General features: G+C 50.1%; 1 protein-coding gene across 1 annotated transcript in view; it reads right to left on the bottom strand.

The window, feature by feature from the left end:
• Nucleotides 1-21265, bottom strand: part of LOC142243778 (cytochrome P450 2C8-like) — a 95304-nt gene that overhangs the window by 6048 nt on the left and 67991 nt on the right. The window contains exons 5-7 of the mRNA XM_075315978.1: nucleotides 19396-19563; nucleotides 10689-10830; nucleotides 7142-7329 (exon numbers count right to left, since the gene is read on the bottom strand). Of these exons, the coding sequence (XP_075172093.1) occupies nucleotides 7142-7329; nucleotides 10689-10830; nucleotides 19396-19563 (498 nt within the window). The remainder of the gene's footprint in view (nucleotides 1-7141; nucleotides 7330-10688; nucleotides 10831-19395; nucleotides 19564-21265) is intronic.

The raw sequence follows: 21265 nt of genomic DNA, 5'->3' as shown, positions 1-21265 counted from the left end.
GTATTAGTAATGGGGAAGGGTGTATGAGACCCCGCATTACTAATCCAGTAAGTGAAAAGAAATAAACACAAACACCGAAACAATCCTTTATTTAAAAAAAAATACAAAAACACCCTCTTTCACCTATTTATTAATCCTCAGAACACCCAGGTCTGATGTAATCCACAAGATGTCCCATGACGATCCTGGCTCTGCTACATAATTAAGTCATAGTGAGTGGTCACATTAGAGAACATGACCACCCAGTGCGGCTTCAGACAGACACTGACTGAGCCGCAGCTATGAGAGCTGACGTCACTGAGTTTACCTGCTGTCACAGCTGGAGGTTCCCATGGTACCCCAGCTGTGACCGCAGGTAAACTGACCTCAGGTGAACTCATTGAGATCAATGAGACCAGAAAACTGCGTTGTTGTTTTTTCCAAGAGTTGCAGATTTGGTGCTGGAATTTATATCCCAAATTCATACACCAATTCTGTATCTCTTTGAAAAAAAAGGGCATCAAATCGCAATGCAGTTTTTATGCGGTTTTCATGTAGGAATTTGGTGTATAAATTCCAGCACCAAATCTGCATCTCCTGGTAGAAAGCCACAAATAAAACCACAGTTTTGACACCATTTTGGTGCAGTTTTCTGCCAGGAGATGAAAAATTGCAGGAGAAGTCTAGTGCAAACATTTCTGCACCAAATCTGGATCTCTTGTTTTTTTTGCCAGAAGATGCAGATTTGGTGCTGAAATTTATACGCCAACTTCCTGCATTTTTGATGCATTTTTTGCCAGAATTATTGAGAAAAAGAGAAAAAAAAGGAGTTTTTGACACATGATAAATTACAAAAATATTTTTATTAACACATGTAAATTACACATGAAAAACACAATTATTAAAAATATCCAAGCAAGGATATTTTGACACAAAGCCAAGATATTGCACACGGCTGGGGGCTGCAGCCTGTAGCCATGGCTTTATCTCCACTGGGTATCACCGAATGGGGGGGCCTAAGGCAATTTTATTTATTTATTTTTACACCACTATAGGGATGCAGTGTGTGTCATTCCAACCAATCACAGACACTGTCACACAAGGTGGGGGCGCTGTCTGACTGCAACCAATCAAAGACGCTGGGACTGACAGTGGGCGGGGGAAGCAGTGAATATGTATGAGAGCTAATGATCAGACCCGGAAGTAGTGTTACAGAAAAGGGGAAGCTCGATAAGTATAACTGTGCTGTTTTATTACTTATTTTATTTCCTTATTTTTCCTTTTTTTTTATTTCTAGCATTATTTATGTGGTTGAACCTGAACAGTAAAATGGACTTCCCTGAAAAGTCCGGGTTCAGGGGTCAATGCATGGGACCTCGAACTTTACAGTTTGGGTTCGTCCAACACGAATGATTAGTAAAAATAAATATTAGATATTTTCTCACCGGCCACTGGGACTTTTTTAGAATCTAGCTTCCTTTTTCAGGAAATGTGGATGTGCGTTGGCAACAATGGTCAGATACCGACCACATCTCTGGTAGCATCGAGTGAGTGTGCCAAGGTCATTGTAAAGGAGGAGGATGCAGCATTAAATGTGACATCGCCTCCTGTGATTGGTGGAGCTCATGTTTTATCGTAACCCTGACTCTGCTGATAACGAGTCTGCTGAAATGTTTTACTTAAAGGACAGGAAGTATGATCGTAAAATATCCCCAGTGGTTAATGTCAAAACTGTAAAACTCATACATTTGTTTTATGCATTGACATTTTTGTAAAAAAAATATGTGCAACACAAAAACCTATTTTGAACAATAAGGCATTTTCTGATGACACATTCCATTTAAGAATTGTAACTAAAATATTAAGTAAAAAGTAAAAAAAAAAAGTTCCAAAAATATAAAAAAAATGTAATCATTTTCCTTTTTGCTGATTACAAATAGAGAAATTTAAAAAAGAAACATAATTGTTATTGCCACGTCTGAAAGAGTCACAGCTCGGAAAATATAACATCAAATCACCCATGTGAATGTAGAGACAAAGAAGAGCTCAGAACACCAATAATTAGTGTTTTTTGGTCACCACAACTCCCTAAGAAATAGAATAATAAGTGATGGTATGTACCCCAAAAAATTCTTCTTGAATATTTGCCAGCCATGGCCAAAAATAAAGAGAAACCTTGCAGACTATCGAAAGAATTCAAGGGTCTCCAAATCGTTTTTTTAACCGTGTGGAAGCATGACTTCTGAAAGGCCCGGAAGAGGCTGGAGAAGATGGTGGCGTAAAAAAGAGGCACAGGTGTGGCAGATAAATCTGTCTCCCAGCTTTCCGTGCCACATCAGGTTTCCTCCTATCAAATATTACTTAAAGTGACCATAGATGTGATTATGTTAGAGAGGAACCTCGTGGAATGATATCTCACATCACTCATCTTTTCCAACATTGGTTTATTGGACCATGTAAATCCCCATCAGTCTCAGCCCATGCCCCTGTGTCCATCAGTCTGAGCCCATGTCCCTTAGTACATCAGTCTGAGCCCATGCCTTTGTGTCCATCAGTCTCAGCCCATGCCCCTGTGTCTATGAGTCTGAGCCCATGCCCTTGTGTCCATCAGCCTGAGCCAATGCCCCTGTGTCCAGGGCTGTATTTTGCCTTCATGCTGCCCTAGGCACTTTAAGTGGTCGCGCCCCTTAGTGACAACGTAAAACTGAGTTTTCGCACACGACATCTGTTTAAGGCAGATCTACTCTGTAGCACACTTTAAAAAGTATCAATAAGAAACGAACCCCCCCCCAATGGGAATCACCACAGGCACATCAAAACATAGCATGAGTATAAAATATTCCCACCACACCGTCCCCACTTATATACTGTGACTGTGACACTGCCCCTAATAAACACCACTCTGCCCTCCCTTATAAACTACTGTATATGCACCACACCTTCCTCGATTATGAAATATGATCTGTACATTGTGAGGAGGGAGCAGCATGATGTGAGGACAATGTCCCATGCATGCTGCCCCCTCCTCACAATGTCCCATGCATGCTGCCCCCTCCTCACAATGTCCCATGCATGCTGCTCCCTCGTCACAATGTCCCATGCATGCTGCTCCCTCCTCACAATGTCCCATGCTTGCTGCCCCTTCCTCACAATGTCCCATGCATGCTGCCCCCTCCTCACAATGTCCCATGAATGCTGCCCCCTCCTCACAATGTCCCATGAATGCTGCCCCCTCCTCACAATGTCCCATGCATGCTGCCCCCTCCTCACAATGTCCCATGCATGCTGCTCCCTCCTCACAATGTCCCTTGCATGCTGCCCCCTCCTCACAATGTCCCTTGCATGCTGCCCCCTCCTCACAATGTCCCATGCATGCTGCCCCCTCCTCACAATGTCCCATGCATGCTGCCCCCTCCTCACAATGTCCCATGCATGCTGCCCCCTCCTCACAATGTCCCATGCATGCTGCCCCCTCCTCACAATGTCCCATGCATGCTTCTCTCTCCTCACAATGTCCCATGCATGCTGCCCCCTCTTCACAATGTCCCATGCATGCTGCTCCCTCCTCACAATGTCCCATGCATGCTGCCCCTCCTCACAATGTCCCATGCATGCTGCTCCCTCCTCACAATGTCCCATGAATGCTGCTCCCTCCTCACAATGTCTCATGCATGCTGCCCCCTCCTCACAATGTCTCATGTATGCTGCTCCCGCCTCACAATGTCCCATGCATGCTGCTCCCTCCTCACAATGTCCCATGCATGCTGCTCCCTCCGCACAATGTCTCATGCTTGATGCTCCCTCCTCACAATGTCCCATGCATGCTGCTCCTTCCTCACAATGTCCCATGCATGCTGCTCCCTCCTCACAATGTCTCATGCATGCTGCCCCCTCCTCAGTGTCCCATGCATGCTGCCCCCTTCTCACAATGTCCCATGCATGCTGCCCCCTCCTCACAATGTCTCATGCATGCTGCCCCCTCCTCAGTGTCCCATGCATGCTGCCCCCTTCTCACAATGTCCCATGCATGCTGTCCCTCTCCATGAGCTCCTAATGCTGCCTTCCTCTTTTCCATAATGAGACCTTCATGTTGCCCCACTCATGCTAAGACCACCACACTAACGCTTATGCTGAGACCCCCCCCCACACACACTACCTCACTCTTGATATTGACTCCCCTACATTGCTCCACTCCATACTGATCCCATACATGCTGCCCCTTCTTCACAATGAGCTCCCAATGCTGCCCCCTCTTATTCTGAGTCCTTACACTCCCCCCACCCAATCGATTTTGTCATTGCACTATCCCTCATCCCTTGTCCTCTGTCTCTAGCATTAGCCCCTCTCTCCCACTCCCCCAACATCAGCCTCTCTCCCCCAGCATCAGCATCTATCTTCCCTCAGCATCAGCCTCTCTTCCCCAGTCTCAGCCTTTGCCTCCCCCCAGCCTCAGCCTACCCCAGTCTCCGCCTCAGCCTCCCTCCAGCCTCCCTCCAGTCTCAGCCTCAGCCTCCCTCAAGTCTCAGCCTCAGCCTCCCTCCAGTCTCAGCCTCAGCCTCCCTCCAGTCTCAGCCTCAGCCTCCCTCCAGTCTCAGCCTCTGCCTCCCTCCAGCCTCCCCCCAGTCTCTGCCTCTGCCTCCCTCCAGTCTCTCCCCAGTCTCAGCCTCTGCCTCCCTCCAGTCTCAGCCTCTGTCTCCCTCCAGTCTCAGCCTCTGCCTCCCTCCAGCCTCCCCCCAGTCTCAGCCTTTGCCTCCCCCCAGCCTCAGCCTACCCCAGTCTCCGCCTCAGCCTCCCTCCAGTCTCAGCCTCAGCCTCCCTCAAGTCTCAGCCTCAGCCTCCCTCCAGTCTCAGCCTCAGCCTCCCTCCAGTCTCAGCCTCAGCCTCCCTCCAGCCTCCCCCCAGTATCTGCCTCTGCCTCCCTCCAGCCTCACCCCAGTCTCTGCCTCTGCCTCCCTCCAGCCTCCCCCCAGTCTCAGCCTCAGCCTCCCTCCAGTCTCAGCCTCAGCCTCCCTCCAGCCTCCCCCAGTCTCAGCCTCTGCCTCCCTCCAGCCTCCCCACAGTCTAAGCCTCTGCCTCCCTCCAGTCTCAGCCTCTGCCTCCCTCCAACCTCCCCCCAGTCTCAGCCTCTGCCTCCCTCCAGCCTCCCCCCAGTCTCTGCCTCTGCCTCCCTCCAGTCTCTCCCCAGTCTCAGCCTCTGCCTCCCTCCAGTCTCAGCCTCTGTCTCCCTCCAGTCTCAGCCTCTGCCTCCCTCCAGCCTCCCCCCAGTCTCTGCCTTTGCCTCCCTCCAGCCTCCCCCCAGTCTCTGCCTCTGCCTCCCTCCAGCCTCCCCCCAGTCTCTGCCTCTGCCTCCCTCCAGCCTCCCCCCAGTCTCAGCCTCTGCCTCTCTCCAGCCTCCCCCCAGTCTCAGCCTCTGCCTCCCTCCAGCCTCCCCCCAGTCTCTGCCTCTGCCTCCCTCCAGCCTCCCCCCAGTCTCTGCCTCTGCCTCCCTCCAGCCTCCCCCAGTCTCAGCCTCTGCCTCCCTCCAGCCTCCCCACAGTCTCAGCCTCTGCCTCCCTCCAGTCTCCCCCCAGTCTCAGCCTCTGCCTCCCTCCAGTCTCAGCCTCTGCCTCCCTCCAGTCTCTGCCTCTGCCTCCCTCCAGCCTCCCCCCCAGTCTCTGCCTCTGCCTCCCTCCAGCCTCCCCCCAGTCTCAGCCTCTGCCTCCCTCCAGCCTCCCGCCAGTCTCTGCCTCCCTCCAGCCTCCCCCCAGTCTCTGCCTCTGCCTCCCTCCAGCCTCCCCACAGTCTCAGCCTCTGCCTCCCTCCAGTCTCCCCCCAGTCTCAGCCTCTGCCTCCCTCCAGCCTCCCCCCAGTCTCTGCCTCTGCCTCCCTCCAGCCTCCCCCCAGTCTCAGCCTCTGCCTCTCTCCAGCCTCCCCCCAGTTTCAGCCTCTGCCTCCCTCCAGCCTCCCCCCAGTCTCTGCCTCCCTCCAGCCTCCCCCCAGTCTCTGCCTCTGCCTCCATCCAGCCTCCCCCAGTCTTAGCCTCTGCCTCCCTCCAGCCTCCCCACAGTCTCAGCCTCTGCCTCCCTCCAGTCTCAGCCTCTGCCTCCCTCCAGCCTCCCCCCAGTCTCAGCCTCTACCTCTCTCCAGTCTCAGCCTCTGCCTCCCTCCAGCCTCCCCCCAGTCTCAGCCACTGCCTCCCTCCAGTCTCAGCCTCTGCCTCCCTCCAGCCTCCCCCCAGTCTCAGCCTCTGCCTCCCTCCAGCCTCCCCCCAGTCTCAGCCTCTGCCTCCCTCCAGCCTCCCCCCAGTCTCAGCCTCTGCCTCCCTCCAGCCTCCCCCCAGTCTCAGCCTCTGCCTCCCTCCAGTATCTGCCTTTGCCGCCTACCCCCCCGCATGCGCAGATCTCCGGTCTGCATTAGAGACACTCCCACGCTCCTTATGAATCCACTTACCTGCTCCAGTGCCCGCCGCCATCTTCTTGGCTCACGTGAGTATCCTCTTCTGACACCGGCTTCCATCACGTCCTCCGCGGCGTCCTTTTGTGAGCTCTGCATGTGACGTCCACACAGCAGTGGACGCAGCACAGAGGAAGGAGCTGATTGGCGCGCGCCTGTGACCCCGGAAGTGCAGGCGCCGGCAGTTCCGGGGTCAATCAGCTCCCTGTGCTCGGCGGCCACAAAAAAAAAATGTAAAAAAAAAAAAAAAAAAAATTTTTTTTTTTTTTTTTTTTTTTGCTGCCAGAAGGTGCCGCCCCTCACAATCTGCCGCCCTAGGCACCGGACCACGGGTGCCTAATGGTAAATACGGCCCTGCCTGTGTCCATCAGTCTGAGCCCATGCCCTTGTGTCCATCAGCCTGAGCCAATGCCCCTGGGTCCATGAGTCTGAGCCCATGTCCCTGTGTCCATCATTCTGAGCCCATGACCTTGTGTTCATCAGTCTGAGCCCATGCCCCTGGGTTCATGAGTCAAAGCCCATGCCCCTGTGTTCATCAGTCTGAATCCATGCCCCTGTCTCCATGAGTCTGAGCCCATGTCTCTGTGTCCATCAGTGTGAGCCCATGCCCTTGTGTCCATCAGTCTGAGCCCATGCTCCTGGGTCCATCAGTCTGAGCCCATGCCCCTGGGTCCATCAGTCTGAGCCCATGCCCCTGGGTCCGTCAGTCTGTATCCACCAGGTTCTGTACCTTGGGTATGGTGAATCCTCGGAAACGCGTCTCCTTTGTCACCGCATGATAGTGAGCCACCGGTGCCAAGTCCATGACCCTCTGCATCTCATGGACGACGGCATTGGTGTACGGCATCTGTGCCCTGTCCATCATCTCAGGAGGACGCTGCCACCCAGTAACCTCATCGATCTCCTGCTGGACTTTAGCTAGAAAATATGAAAAAGGATCTTACTGATATGTCATGAAGAAGACATCATGGAGATCAGAGCTCCACAAAGAGCTGCACACAACAGAGCACTGAAGAACCGTGGGCCAGAAGTCCAAGACTGCTGACGATATCCCAGGACAACCCTTTTCATCATGACCTCTCATCGCCCCTTATAATTCAACAGCGTCATAATAAACTATAACAACAGGGATAATGGACGGATGAAGACCAACGTTGGCCAATTTGATCAAGACTGTTTACGTAGGAGTAAAAAAACTGTATGAAAAGTGTCAGGACATCCGTGATTATTCTACAACTCCATGGATTATTGTTTAGGGGGTTTTCATAGAATAGTAGAGTTGGAATGGACCTCCTGGGTCATCTAGTCCTACCCCCTGCTCAAAGCAGGATTCACTAAAACATCCCAGACAGATGTCCATCCAACCTCTTCTTAAAGACTTCCAATGAAGGAGACCTCACCACCTCTCGTGGTCGCCTGTTCCACTCATTGATCACCCTCACTGTCAAAATGTTTTTTCTAATATCTAATCTGTGTCTCCTCCCCATCAGTTTCATTCCATTGCTTCTAGTCTTTCCTTGTGAAAATGAGAATAAAACTGATCCCTCCCATACTTTGTCAAATGCTTTACTGAAGTCAAGATATACTATATCTTCTGCATATCCCTGATCCACCCAGTCAGTGATTTTGTCATAGAAGGAAATTAAGTTAGTCTGACATGACTTATTAGTTACAAACCCATGCTGGCTCTGGTTAATCACTTCATTCTCATCCAGGTATTTGCATAAATGTTGTTTAACACATTTGTCTTCTGAGATGTGGGGCCATTGAGTTGATCCAAGGAACCATCTACATTAATGTTCATCAAACACCGAGACTTGAGGCTAAATCAGAAGTAGATCAGGATGTGAGGAAGGATCTGCAGTCACAGAACATCTAGTGGTTAAGGGAATCTCTTGACTTCTCCCTGACAAATTATGAGCTAATGATCAAGCGGATAACCTTCAATCCCCCCGTCCTCCTGTTCTGCGGGTAGATAGTTCCATCCAGACGGCTCTGGCAGCGGCTTACTTTGCTCAGACTTTGCTCAGACAGCGCAGGAACGCCCCTTGTACAGAGGAGTTTAGAGAAATGATCACCGGACTATACACTATGGGGAACTGCAATGACTTTTTGGAAGGCTGTGAGAATAGCGATATTGAAACCTGGAAAAGAGCCATTATCTCCCTCCTTATACAGACAGATACTCCTCAGTGACTCAGATGTAAGAGACAACACATGTTATAATTGCAGGGTGATATCGGGGAACATTATCCTTCACTGTAAATAGGCAGAAATAGAGAACAGATAGCGCTATCGAAAAAAGAAACACTAATAGCACTATTCCCTCTCATTTTCATACACAAGGTAAGAGTGGCAAGACACGTACACCAGGTATTTATGTTTGCTGTTAGTCTGCACATACCCAGTCTGATGCGTGGCTACACCCCATTACGAGGTCAGGCTCATGCATGGTTACACCCAATTGTGTGGCTCATAATCCCACCGCGCGCCAGAAGGGCACGTAATCACTTATACTCGGTGATGTCATAGCCATGTTGGTTACTGGCATTACTGTGATTGCTTGGCCGTATTGTGTCATTGGGTCTTATATGGGGTGCGATGCTCGGCACACTGTCCTCTAGAAGCAGTTCAGCTCAGAGTTGATGTAGGAGGGAGAGCATAGATTAGAGCAGGCATATAGGCAGGGTTTACACATGCAGTCTTTATTGCCTTTCATGTGGCACTAAAGGGTGTTTTTAGCCATGTTCAACCTAATAAATAATTTTAAAAGTGACATTGAGCCCCCCTTATTTTTTTATACCAGTCAAGGTAAAGTAGACAGCTGGGGGCTGGTATTATCAGGGTGGGAAGGTCCATGGTTATTTGGCCTTTCCCAGCCTAAATATGCAAGCCTGCAGCCACCCTAGAAGTGGAGCTTCCATTAGATGCTCTAATTGTGGTGCTTTGCCGGCTCTTCTTGATTGACCTTGTGTGGTGGTAATAGGGGTAATACTTTTTTGGTTGATGTCAGCTGTGAATTGACCACCGGAATCAAGCCCAGGGGTTAGTAATGGAGAGGGGGTCTATCAGACATCCCCATTACTAACACACCAATTGTAAGCAAACACAGGAAAAAGTAGTTTATTTGATTAAAGACTCCTTCACACTATCCCTCGTTCATCAATTTATTGTCAAAAATAATCCTACTAAGCTCCTCCGTCGTAGTCCATGTGCCCCAAATGCAGCTCTGGAGACTGAGAATGCAGTTATGTGCAGCTATTCACAGGTGCCGGGCAGTGACTACATTTCTCATTGGTCAGAGAGACCCGTGGCACTGATTAGCGTTGTTGTCACTACCCGACGCCTCCTGTGAATGTCTGCACATTACTGTTATTCACAGGTGCCGGAGCTTCATTTGTAGATTGAGGACGACAACAGAACTACATAGGAACATTTTTGATAAATTGATGAACGAGGGATAGTGTGGGGGAGTCTTTATTCAAATAAACTTTTTTCCTGTGTTTGTTTTTTCTTTGGAGTAATAGGGGTGTTGGATGTCTCTCCATTACTAACTTCTGGGCTTGATGCCAGTTGACATAACACAGCTGACATCAATCCCACATGTATTACCTCAACTGTCACAATGGTCAAAAAGATGCCTGCCATATTTGTAGGAGCTACGCACACCCCAATATTATACTTCCTGCACAAAAGCCAGGCTGTCTCCAGGTACCCTTTGAAACTTCCATGAAACTAGCAATTGCCCACCCATTTCCGTTGCTGAATTACTTTTGTCACCAGGGGGTCTGGCTCTGCTCGGGGGGGGGGGGGGGGGGGGGGGCTTCTTCCTCACAATAATTAATTTTCACCCCTAACCATTTGGTCCAGTATTGGATTTCAATCTTGAATATGGTGACCTCTTGCTGCAGGTCAGGATGTGTGTAATTCTGTATAATTGACTGGCATGTATGGATATGTCATTTTCCTTACAGGGGGCACTCCATTTCTTTTTTTTTTTTAATTATTTATGTAGTTAAGAGCAGCGACCTGGGCGTCAGAGATGTGTCCAGGTGTCTTCCCCATGCTGTTTCCATTTATTTCAGTGATTTTCCTGCCCCTCCCCCAGCGCTCATAGGAGGGTCTTTTGTAAAAATGCTCATGTTCCCAATGACTTCCATTATACTCGTTACTTGATTCGAGGTCGTCCGAGCGTCCGACCTGCTGGATTGGCGTAACGAGCACCCGAGCGTTTTAGTGCTCACCTATCACTAGTTATTACGTGGTGGCGTCATTACCTTGCACTTCGGGATAATGACTGATTAGAGTCAGGCAGAAGCTGAGGGTTGCTGTGGTCGTATCAATTCCAGCTGCAAAGAGGGCGATGAGGGTCATGAGGAGGCTGCGCTCAGTAAAATGGCTACCGAAGATGGTTTCCTCCTAGGAAAAAAATAAGAATTTATATTCTAACCATCACTTGTGACTCAGGAGAAGTTCATCAGCGGCAAAATGGTCATTCATCTGTTACCAGAAGTCACAGCAATAGTAAAAGCCGTGCTCTCCGGCTCTGCTATAACCACTACTGCCCCAATACACCCATCATTACCTCTCACAGATGTATGCAGGCGGGTTGTCAGCAGTAATAGAGGAGGAGCTAGTGCTGTATATAAGGGATGTGTCATTATCCAGACCGGCTTTTCCCTGCTGTTGGTTACACCCAGCTCTGGCCTGGTCATGTGAGGGGTTAACTTCCCTTGCCTGGTTCGGGATCCCAGGACGCTATATATTGCCTTCCTACCTATGGGTCAGTGCCAGTGATATTTCTGTCTTGCAGCGTGTATACTGGCTCTGGTGAGTGTTTTTGATCTGTCCTGCCTCCCTGCTACTGTATCCTGACTTGTACCCTCCCCCATTTGTCTGCCGGTCCCGGTCCCTGACTTCCCGCTCCTGTTTGTTGTTTGTGTTTCCCTCTGCATACCTGATCTCCCGGCTTCTGACTCGGTTCTGTTTTCTGACTTTGATATTGATCCTCCCTTTGCAGTGACTTTCCTGGCTTTAGACCCTGACTGTTTGACTACTCTTCTGCCCCCCGGTGAGTCGCCTGTTAACATTGCTGAAGTTACTCTGCTGCACTTCAGCTGCCTTTCTGTTACAGTGTTTATTTGTCTCTCCTTCACTACTCTGCTGCCACCTAGTGGGGATTACACTGTACTGCATCTTACTAGTGTTACGGGGGCTGTCTGATTATAAAAACCAAAGAGATATCAGACAGTCAGGGTCCACCGTGCAGAGACTCTGCTGCAGACTATGACAGAGTGCAATACCTCTGTCAACTCACAGAAGGACACAATAAGTAAGTAAAGCAATTCCTCCCTTACTTGGAGGGTGTGTGGAATGATCTCCGCCAACAATCACAGAGACAAAGGCAATGTGTGTGAAATGGCACCTACCTAGGTCCGCTCTTCTAGTGGTGCAAAAGAGACGAACAGCAGCGTAAGCCGCACAAAGCTCCTACCTGCGTTCGCTCCACTAGTGTGCGAGGACACGAACCACTAGATATGGCACCTGCCTAGGTCCGCTCTTCTAGTGGTGCAAAAGAGACGAACAGCAGCGTAAGCCGCACAAAGCTCCTACCTCTGTTCGCTCCCCTAGTGTGCGAGGATACGAACAACTGCCAGACGCAGTATAAGGAACGTTACCCTAGCGGCAACGTCCACCTACGAGTCGAATCACAAGGCCCAGCCAGACCATGTGCCTCAGGCACCTGCCTATGTCCGCTCCACTAAGAGGTAAGGATACGGCCCGCAGCCGAAGCTGTAAGGTATAAGAACGCTACCCTGCCGGTAGCGCTCACCTAGCATAGACAGAGAGATGCCTAGAGGAACGTGCACAGAGCGTCTACTGTCATGCATGAACCAAGAGGACTGAGCACCATGCGGCGTGTGTCAGGGTCTTATATAGACTCTGTGCCTCATCCAAGATGGAGGACACCAGAGCCAATCCGCTGCCAGAACGACAGGAGTGACGTCATGCTGGCCTATCACCGAGCAAGGCGTCACAAGCACATGACCAGCGACCAATCGGCATAGAAGGTGTCAGAGACATGTGACCTCGTGTCAGCGATGATGTCACCCGCACATGTGCAATGGCTCCAAGATAGGACTTAGTATCCGGCGCTCGCACATGTGCAGTAGCAAGAAATCTGGACTTCGTCTCCAGCGCTCGCACATGTGCAGTAGCAAGAAATCTGGACTTAGTCTCCAGCGCTCGCACATGTGCAGTAGCAAGAAATCTGGACTTAGTCTCCAGCGCTCGCACATGTGCAGTAGCAAGAAATCTGGACATAGTCTCCAGTACTCGCAGCAACCGTAACAGTACCTCCCCCTCAAGGGCCCCCCTCCCGGCGACGCAGGTAATCGGCAACTAAGTCGGGAGCATGGACAGCCTCCTCAGGCTCCCAAGAGCGATGTTCCGGGCCATAGCCCTCCCAATCTATCAAGAAGAACCTGCGCCCTCTAACCATCTTAGAACCTACTATGGCTCGTACCTCATAGCTAGAGCGAGAGGAATCAGAGGCAGGAGAGTGCACTTCACGAGCGTGAGGTAAAATTGCCGGCTTTAGCAGTGAGACATGGAATTTGTCATGAATCCTAAGATGGACAGGTAACTTCAATTGGTAGACTACAGGATTTACCTGTCGAAGAACCTCATAAGGACCCAGGAAGCGAGGAGCAAATTTGACAGAGCTCACTCTAAGTCTCACGTGTTTTGCAGAGAGCCACACAAAGTCCCCTGGAGAAAAGACAGGAGCCGGGCGACGAAACCGATCGGACACCGTCTTCATACGGTCCTTAGCTGCTTGGATCGACTCTTGAGTCCGATCCCAAACCTCTCTGGCATTAGTTGCCCAGTCGGCCACAAGAGGAGGAGGTGCAGCAGCGGGAAACGGTACCGGTACCCTAGGGTGTTGCCCATTATTGAGTACGAACGGTGTCTGCCCAGTGGCCTCAGCCAGCGAATTGTTAAGGGCAAATTCTGCCCAGGGTAGGAGGGAGGACCAGTTATCGTGGTTCTCAGCAACAAAGTGTCGAAGGTATATAATCATAGATTGATTGGTACGTTCAACCAAACCATTAGTCTCCGGATGGTATGCCGAAGAGAGATTCAACTCAATTTGCAGAAGGCTACAAAGATCTCGCCAGAAACGGGAAGTAAATTGCGGGCCTCTATCACAAATGATACGATCTGGCATCCCGTGAAGCCTAAAGACATGCTTGAGGAATAGTTTGGCTAGTACCCTGGAAGATGGGATTCTCGATAACGGTACGAGATGAACCATCCGGGAGAAATGGTCCGTAATGACCCACACAAATCTATGTCCCTGTGAACATGGAAGATCACCCACAAAGTCCATGCCTACCACCTCCCATGGTCTATCTGGCACTGGTAAAGGATGCAAGAGCCCAGCCGGTCTCTGCCGTAATGGACGGTTGCGAGCACACGAGTAGCAGGAACCGACATATCTCTTGACGTGGCTGGCTAAGTGTGGCCACCAATACCACCTCTCCAGTAACTCTCGTGTCCGCCTAATACCAAAATGCCCACCCACCTTTGAGGTGTGGGCCCATGACAGTATATCATTCTGTCGATCAGGCGGAACAAAGGTCTTGCCCAGTGGGATTTGGTCTAACGTCACAGGGGAGAGCGTATGAAAAACCCTGGAGGGAAGGATAAGACGAGGTTCGTCAATCTCTTCCTGGGTAGAAAGCATAGAGCGAGACAGGGCGTCTGCCTTGTTATTCTTACTCCCAGACAGATAGTTGATGGAGAAGTGAAAGCGGGAGAAAAACAAGGACCAGCGGGCTTGGCGAGGATTCAGACGCTGAGCGGTTTGTAAGTACGTCAGATTCTTATGGTCTGTATAGACCTGGAAAGGATGTTTCGCTCCTTCCAGCAAGTGACGCCACTCCTCCAAGGCTAATGTCAAGGCGAGCAGTTCCCTATCCCCAATGGTATAGTTTCTCTCTGCCGGTGAAAAGGTTTTAGCAAAGAAGAAACACGGCCTTTTTCTACCTGCACCGTTCTTTTGATACAAGACCGCACCAGCACCCACTGAAGAGGCATCAACCTCTAAGAGGAAGGGCTTACTCTCATCGGGTCTTTGAAGAACGGGAGCAGTTGAAAAGTGTCTTTTTACTGCCTCAAAAACCTGAGATGTCTCAGTAGACCAGGCTTTGGGATTAGCACCTTTCTTAGTCAAGGCCACCAAACGGGCCACCAAAGTAGAAAAATGGGGTATGAACTGCCTGTAATAATTTATGAATCCTAAGAAGCGTTGCACCGCCTTCAAGGAATGAGGTTCGGACCATTGCAGGACAGCAGAGAGCTTCGCAGGATCCATAGCCAGGCCCTCTTGTGAGATAATGTAACCCAAAAAAGGCAATGAGGACTGCTCGAATACACATTTCTCGAGTTTAGCAAACAATGAGTGCTCCCTTAAACGGGAAAGGACACGAACGACATCCTGACGATGAGTCTCCAGATCAGGAGAAAAAATCAGGATGTCGTCCAGATACACCACTACTGAGGATAACAGTAAATCCCTGAACACATCGTTTACGAAGTCCTGAAATACTGCGGGTGCATTACATAACCCAAAAGGCATGACGAGGTATTCATAGTGACCGTCTCGGGTGTTAAAAGCGGTCTTCCATTCGTCACCCTTTCGAATTCGTACCAAGTTATACGCACCCCGCAGATCCAACTTCGTAAAAACTTGAGCTCCTCTCATTCTGTCAAAGAGCTCCAAAATTAAAGGTAATGGGTATTTGTTCTTTATTGTGATTGCGTTGAGACCCCTGTAATCTATGCAGGGACGCAAATCACCCTCTTTCTTCCGAACAAAGAAAAACCCAGCTCCCGCGGGAGAGACAGACTTACGAATGAACCCCTTCTCTAAACTCTCTCTTATATAGGTCGACATGGCCTCCGACTCAGGTATCGACAGGGGGTAAACCCTGCCTTTAGGTGGAACCAAACCTGGGATAAGGTCTATGGCACAGTCATACGGCCTATGGGGTGGAAGAACCTCAGCACCCTGTTTGGAGAACACGTCAGCGAAATCCAAATAGGGTGTAGGTAGGGGAGAGAGATCAGTTGATGCAACCGCAACGACCTTAGGTGGTAAGGGAAGACATCGGGACTGACATTTCGAACCCCAACTAATAATGCTGTCAGACTCCCAGTCAATGTGAGGAGCATGAGTCCAAAGCCATGGAAGACCCAGAAGGATGTCGTCTATACCCTCAGGCAAAACAAGAAAAGAAATCTCCTCTATGTGACCCTGAGACAGGGAAAGGCGCAAGGGAACTGTCCTCAATGTAATGGAGTCAGACAACATAGTTCCATTAACAACACGGACAGGAATAGGCGCCTCTAACATGATAGAGGGAATATTGTGTCCCTTTACAAATCCTGAGGACACAAAAGTCCCGTCAGCTCCGGAATCCACAAAAGCCATAATAGGCCATGTATTCTCAGATAACGAGAGCTGACCTGGGATACAACACTTAGAGGGTGCAGAAGACGTCTCTAGTAACCCCCCTCTAATGGTTACTAGGCCAGGGAGTTTCCCTGACGACTAGGACACTTGTTGGCATAGTGCCCGGCCTGACGACATACATAACATATAGGAGGACCAGACTTGCGTAGTCTGGAGAACGTATGACCTAACTCCATAGGAGTGGGAGATGTTTCAGATGCTGAGGAAGATGGTAGTGGACCCTCAACAACTGGAATAGCCCGATGCTTAGGGCGTGAGGAAGAGACCTCGAGTCTACGTTCCTTATGGCGTACATCGATCCTCGTTGCTACTGTGATCAAGTCCTCCAGAGAAGCAGGGACCTCACGAGTAGCAAGAGCATCCTTGACATAGCCTGCCAACCCTCTCCAGAAGATAGGAATCAACACCTTCTCTGGCCAATCTAGTTCTGCCACCAGAGTTCTAAAAGCAATGGCATAAGAACTAGTGGATAACGAACCCTGAGATAGATCTAAGAGTCTCAGGGCCGCATCATGGGTAACCTGCGGACCCATGAATACCGCCTTAAGAGCATCAAGAAAGTCTTGATGTCTCAGAGTAACCACATCAGAGCGCTCCCATAAGGGAGTCGCCCATTCTAAGGCTTTGTCCTGAAGTAAGGAGATGATAAAGCCTACTCTGGACCTCTCCGTAGAGAAGCGAGAAGAGTTGACCTCTAGGTGTATCTGACACTGACTAATGAAACCACGACATGATCTGGCATCGCCAGAATATCTGTTTGGCAGAGCAAGTCGAGGATCATGTGCAGATGTCACCATGGTCTGAGGTTTATCCTCTATACTCTTGAGCCGTGACTCAAGTACTTGTATGTAACGATGTAACTGCTGATATTCTGCCATAACTGCCAGACCCTTGGCTCAGTCCTAATGTTACGGGGGCTGTCTGATTATAAAAACCAAAGAGATATCAGACAGTCAGGGTCCACCGTGCAGAGACTCTGCTGCAGACTATGGCAGAGTGCAATACCTCTGTCAACTCACAGAAGGACACAATAAGTAAGTAAAGCAATTCCTCCCCTACTTGGAGGGTGTGTGGAATGATCTCCGCCAACAATCACAGAGACAAAGGCAATGTGTGTGAAATGGCACCTACCTAGGTCCGCTCTTCTAGTGGTGCAAAAGAGACGAACAGCAGCGTAAGCCGCACAAAGCTCCTACCTGCGTTCGCTCCACTAGTGTGCGAGGACACGAACCACTAGATATGGCACCTGCCTAGGTCCGCTCTTCTAGTGGTGCAAAAGAGACGAACAGCAGCGTAAGCCGCACAAAGCTCCTACCTCTGTTCGCTCCCCTAGTGTGCGAGGATACGAACAACTGCCAGACGCAGTATAAGGAACGTTACCCTAGCGGCAACGTCCACCTACGAGTAGAATCACAAGGCCCAGCCAGACCATGTGCCTCAGGCACCTGCCTATGTCCGCTCCCCTAAGAGGTAAGGATACGGACAGCAGCCGAAGCTGTAAGGTATAAGAACGCTACCCTGCCGGTAGCGCTCACCTAGCATAGACAGAGAGATGCCTAGAGGAACGTGCACAGAGCGTCTACTCTCATGCATGAACCAAGAGGACTGAGCACCATGCGGCGTGTGTCAGGGTCTTATATAGACTCTGTGCCTCATCCAAGATGGAGGACACCAGAGCCAATCCGCTGCCAGAACGACAGGAGTGACGTCATGCTGGCCTATCACCGAGCAAGGCGTCACAAGCACATGACCAGCGACCAATCGGCATAGAAGGTGTCAGAGACATGTGACCTCGTGTCAGCGATGATGTCACCCGCACATGTGCAATGGCTCCAAGATAGGACTTAGTATCCGGCGCTCGCACATGTGCAGTAGCAAGAAATCTGGACTTAGTCTCCAGCGCTCACACATGTGCAGTAGCAAGAAATCTGGACATAGTCTCCAGTACTCGCAGCAACCGTAACAACTAGCCTTTGTACAGCGTGACAGGATGTAGTCTCCTATGATATGTGATGTCATCACAGGGGGTGGGGCTGTGTATAAGGGGTGTGGACTCATGTCTGATCATGTGTCATTGTATCAGTGATGTCATCACAAGGGGCGGGGCTGACACCTCTCACACATGTATACAGGCGGGTTGTCAGCAGTAATAGATGATGACTGACACTGTACATACTATATTTATGTGAGGCACCCCTGCAACAATCGTGGCTGCCCACTCACAGGAGCCTGCAGGAAAAAGCGGTGTGCGTGCAGAGGACGAGCTGGACCCAGCACAGAGAGGGTTAAATACTCATATCAGGTGGACAGCACACGATTGTATGTATTACATTTTTAATTTTTTCTTTTGGTATTCATTCACATAGTTTGCACCAGTTGCTTCTAAGCGGTGCACCTGGGGCATGAATTTTGACTAAAAGTAAAAAAAAAAATCATCTTTTTGTCTTTTAATTTGTTTGCGCCTTTTTATAGCAAAAAGTTCCTCTTTGTGCTCAAATATCTGTAAATTTGCTCGCAGGTTCTTGTCATGAATAAGAGTAACAAAGAGTAACAAGAACGGATGAAGGAGGCAAACTGAACAGGGAAAACACCACAGAAAGTTCCCTTTGAAGGCTCGGTACAGCTAAGCTATCACCGGCAAATCCCTGGACTGAGAGGAGAGTATTTATAGCATAGGAAAGCGGGAAAATCAGAACAGCTGAGGCCCGGCTTTTCATCCTGAATTAGGAGACCAATTGAACTGCTTAACCCTAGCAGCACCGAATCATGGAGAATCTGCACAGACATTAACCCATGCAAGTGTGCGAGTAGCCCTGCGCTGCGATCTCCAGACACCAGATATACAGGGGACCACTCCCTGGCGCGGTACCCACTTGACACACTGGCGGTAATCTTGTAGTAAATGGTTTATGTTAATGATCAGTACGGTAGTATTATCGTTCACTATGTGGTAGTATTATGTAGTATTATTGGTATATTGGTCTTGCTATAGCTGATTTTGTTCAGTAACAGGATGCTGGTATATTCAGACTCTATGTGATGGAGATATATGGTCATGGTGTGGCAGCATTATTTTGCTCTTATATAGTGGTATTATTCAAGGTCTCTAGCAACTCTAGCAACACCGATAAGGTCCAGGCTTTAGAGCTCAGTCCTGGTAGTGATAATGAGGGCGGGGGGTACACAGGACTCGTTACACTAATGGCTCCCGCTAGAGGTCACCAATGTCTGCGTGACTATACGAACGCTCTCTGCACGCGGACGGATGGAGGCTGTAGTCACACTCACCACAGAGGGTCCTTTCTGCCCAGATCCATGCTGCACCCTCCAAACACCCACTGACCCCGAATCCCTCCATTATCCCTCCTGCCCTGCGATGACCGTGAATCAGAGATGTCATTAGAGGGGGCCAAGCTGTGACCCCCTAACAGAGAACTTTGCACCTCTTTTATCTTTATCTGGAAGTAGTCAATGAAGTCTCGGGGGGCGGCTGGACTGAGACTGTGCTCCTCAATGTATTTCTTAGTCAATGACTTCAGCCGTGATCTTCTCTTCATGATTTTCTCCTTGAGAATTGGCACCTTGAGGAGAATTGGAAAAGTGTCTCCGAGCTGCAAGACAAAAAACGGTGAAATGTGCAAAGTGTATATGTGTATATGTGTGTACAGTGTGTGTATAAGAGTATGTGTATACAAAGTATACTGTATATATATATATATATATTGTGAGGTATCAACCGGCTGTATTACAAAAGGCCGGTATGTTTTGCAGAAGCGTGGGTGCTCTGCAATGTGAAACTGGCTGGGACCTGTGGTTCCACAGGATTGCATTCATGCAGAGCCATGGAAGGGTGTGTGATGCTGATTACACACTCCTTACCACCTGTGGGTGGCTCCAGGGGTTAAAGCAATCCTGTCTCTGAACCTGGGGGGAGAGTGTCGAGGGCAGTCTAGGGAGAGACTGGCTCTAGACTTCCAGTGTGTGTGCTGGAGATGGAGAGAGCAGAAGCAGGGTGTTTTGCATTCCTCCGGAGACCTTCTTTTGAAGGAAGGGGCTTTTAGGTCCATGTGTAAAGCCATGTGGCTGGAGCCAGGGGGAACCTGGAAAGGACACTAGCCACCTTAAGAGGAAGGTAACTGGGATTGGACCTGGGGTCTGGATACTGACAAGGGTCAGTGACACATGGGTGGCAGTCCAAAAGTGTGTGGACTTTATATTATGTGTTGGTCTTTGAGGAGAAAGCCAACGAACGGCATCTTTATGTTATGTGACCTGATATGGTTTATGGACCTGTTAATAAACCAGATGGTCTGTTAAAGAGACCAATTACTCTGGCGTGCTTTAATCCCGCTACCTGATGTGTGGCCCACATACACTTGGGGCCCACATTGTCACATTATGGTGGAGAATGCGGGCATATGGCCTGGTTGCTAGGGGCAACGCAGCCTGGTTGCTAAGGGCAATGCAGCCTGGTTGCTAAGGGCAACGGCCTAGGACATATTCCTGTGGATACGGACTGCTTGCGGTGGATCGGCGGGTCCACGAAAAATTTTTTGAAGCGGTTTGCGGTGGATCGGCGGGTCCACGAAAATTGTCTGCGCACTCAAGCAGCTGGCGGTGGATCGGCGGGTCCACGAACAGGGACAGCGCTCTCAAGCACCTGGCGGTGAATCAGCAGGTCGTTGGGGACCTGTGCTGCAGTGGCGAGAGTCAAGCGACTGGAGGTTCCAGGCCAGCCGGAATTGCGAGGCCCTGCTTGGTGAGCAGTGATACACCACAGGCTGGAGATCCTGGTTGTACGGGCGGTACAACCCGGAAAGGTTAGTGGTTCTCTAACCCCCCCCCCCCTGTCTTTGACCACCGGGTATTACCCATTGGAGCGCCCCTCCTGTGCCTCTTTTTCGTTACAGCATGGAGGAGCTCCTGAACCAGCTGCTGCAGAGTCAGCAGCACCAACAGCATGTGCCTGGAGGTCCAGTGACAGCAGTGGGGGCTGAAAGCCAAAAAGAGGGAATGGTCCCTGCGGACATTGTGGAGGAGCTGTACCAGTTCCTGGTCCGGGGACAGCAGGAGCTGTCGGTGTGTAGCGATGTCACAGCCATGGACCAGTTTGAGCGTTCCCTTCAGGGGCCAGTATGGACACTGGGTGCCCAGGGAGACAAGGGCAAACGGTGTGAACTGGGGGCTAAGGACATTGCATGGAAACCGCAAAAGGGGGCGGAGTCCCAGAAGGGAATAGTTGCCCATAAGGGGGTGGAGTCCCATAAAGGGGTGGTTGCCCATAAGGGGGTGGAGTCCCATAAAGGGGTGGTT

The sequence above is a fragment of the Anomaloglossus baeobatrachus genome, chromosome 6, assembly GCF_048569485.1.
Source record: "Anomaloglossus baeobatrachus isolate aAnoBae1 chromosome 6, aAnoBae1.hap1, whole genome shotgun sequence".
Lineage (NCBI taxonomy): Eukaryota > Metazoa > Chordata > Amphibia > Anura > Aromobatidae > Anomaloglossus > Anomaloglossus baeobatrachus.
This window is presented reverse-complemented; position numbering and strand designations above follow the sequence as displayed.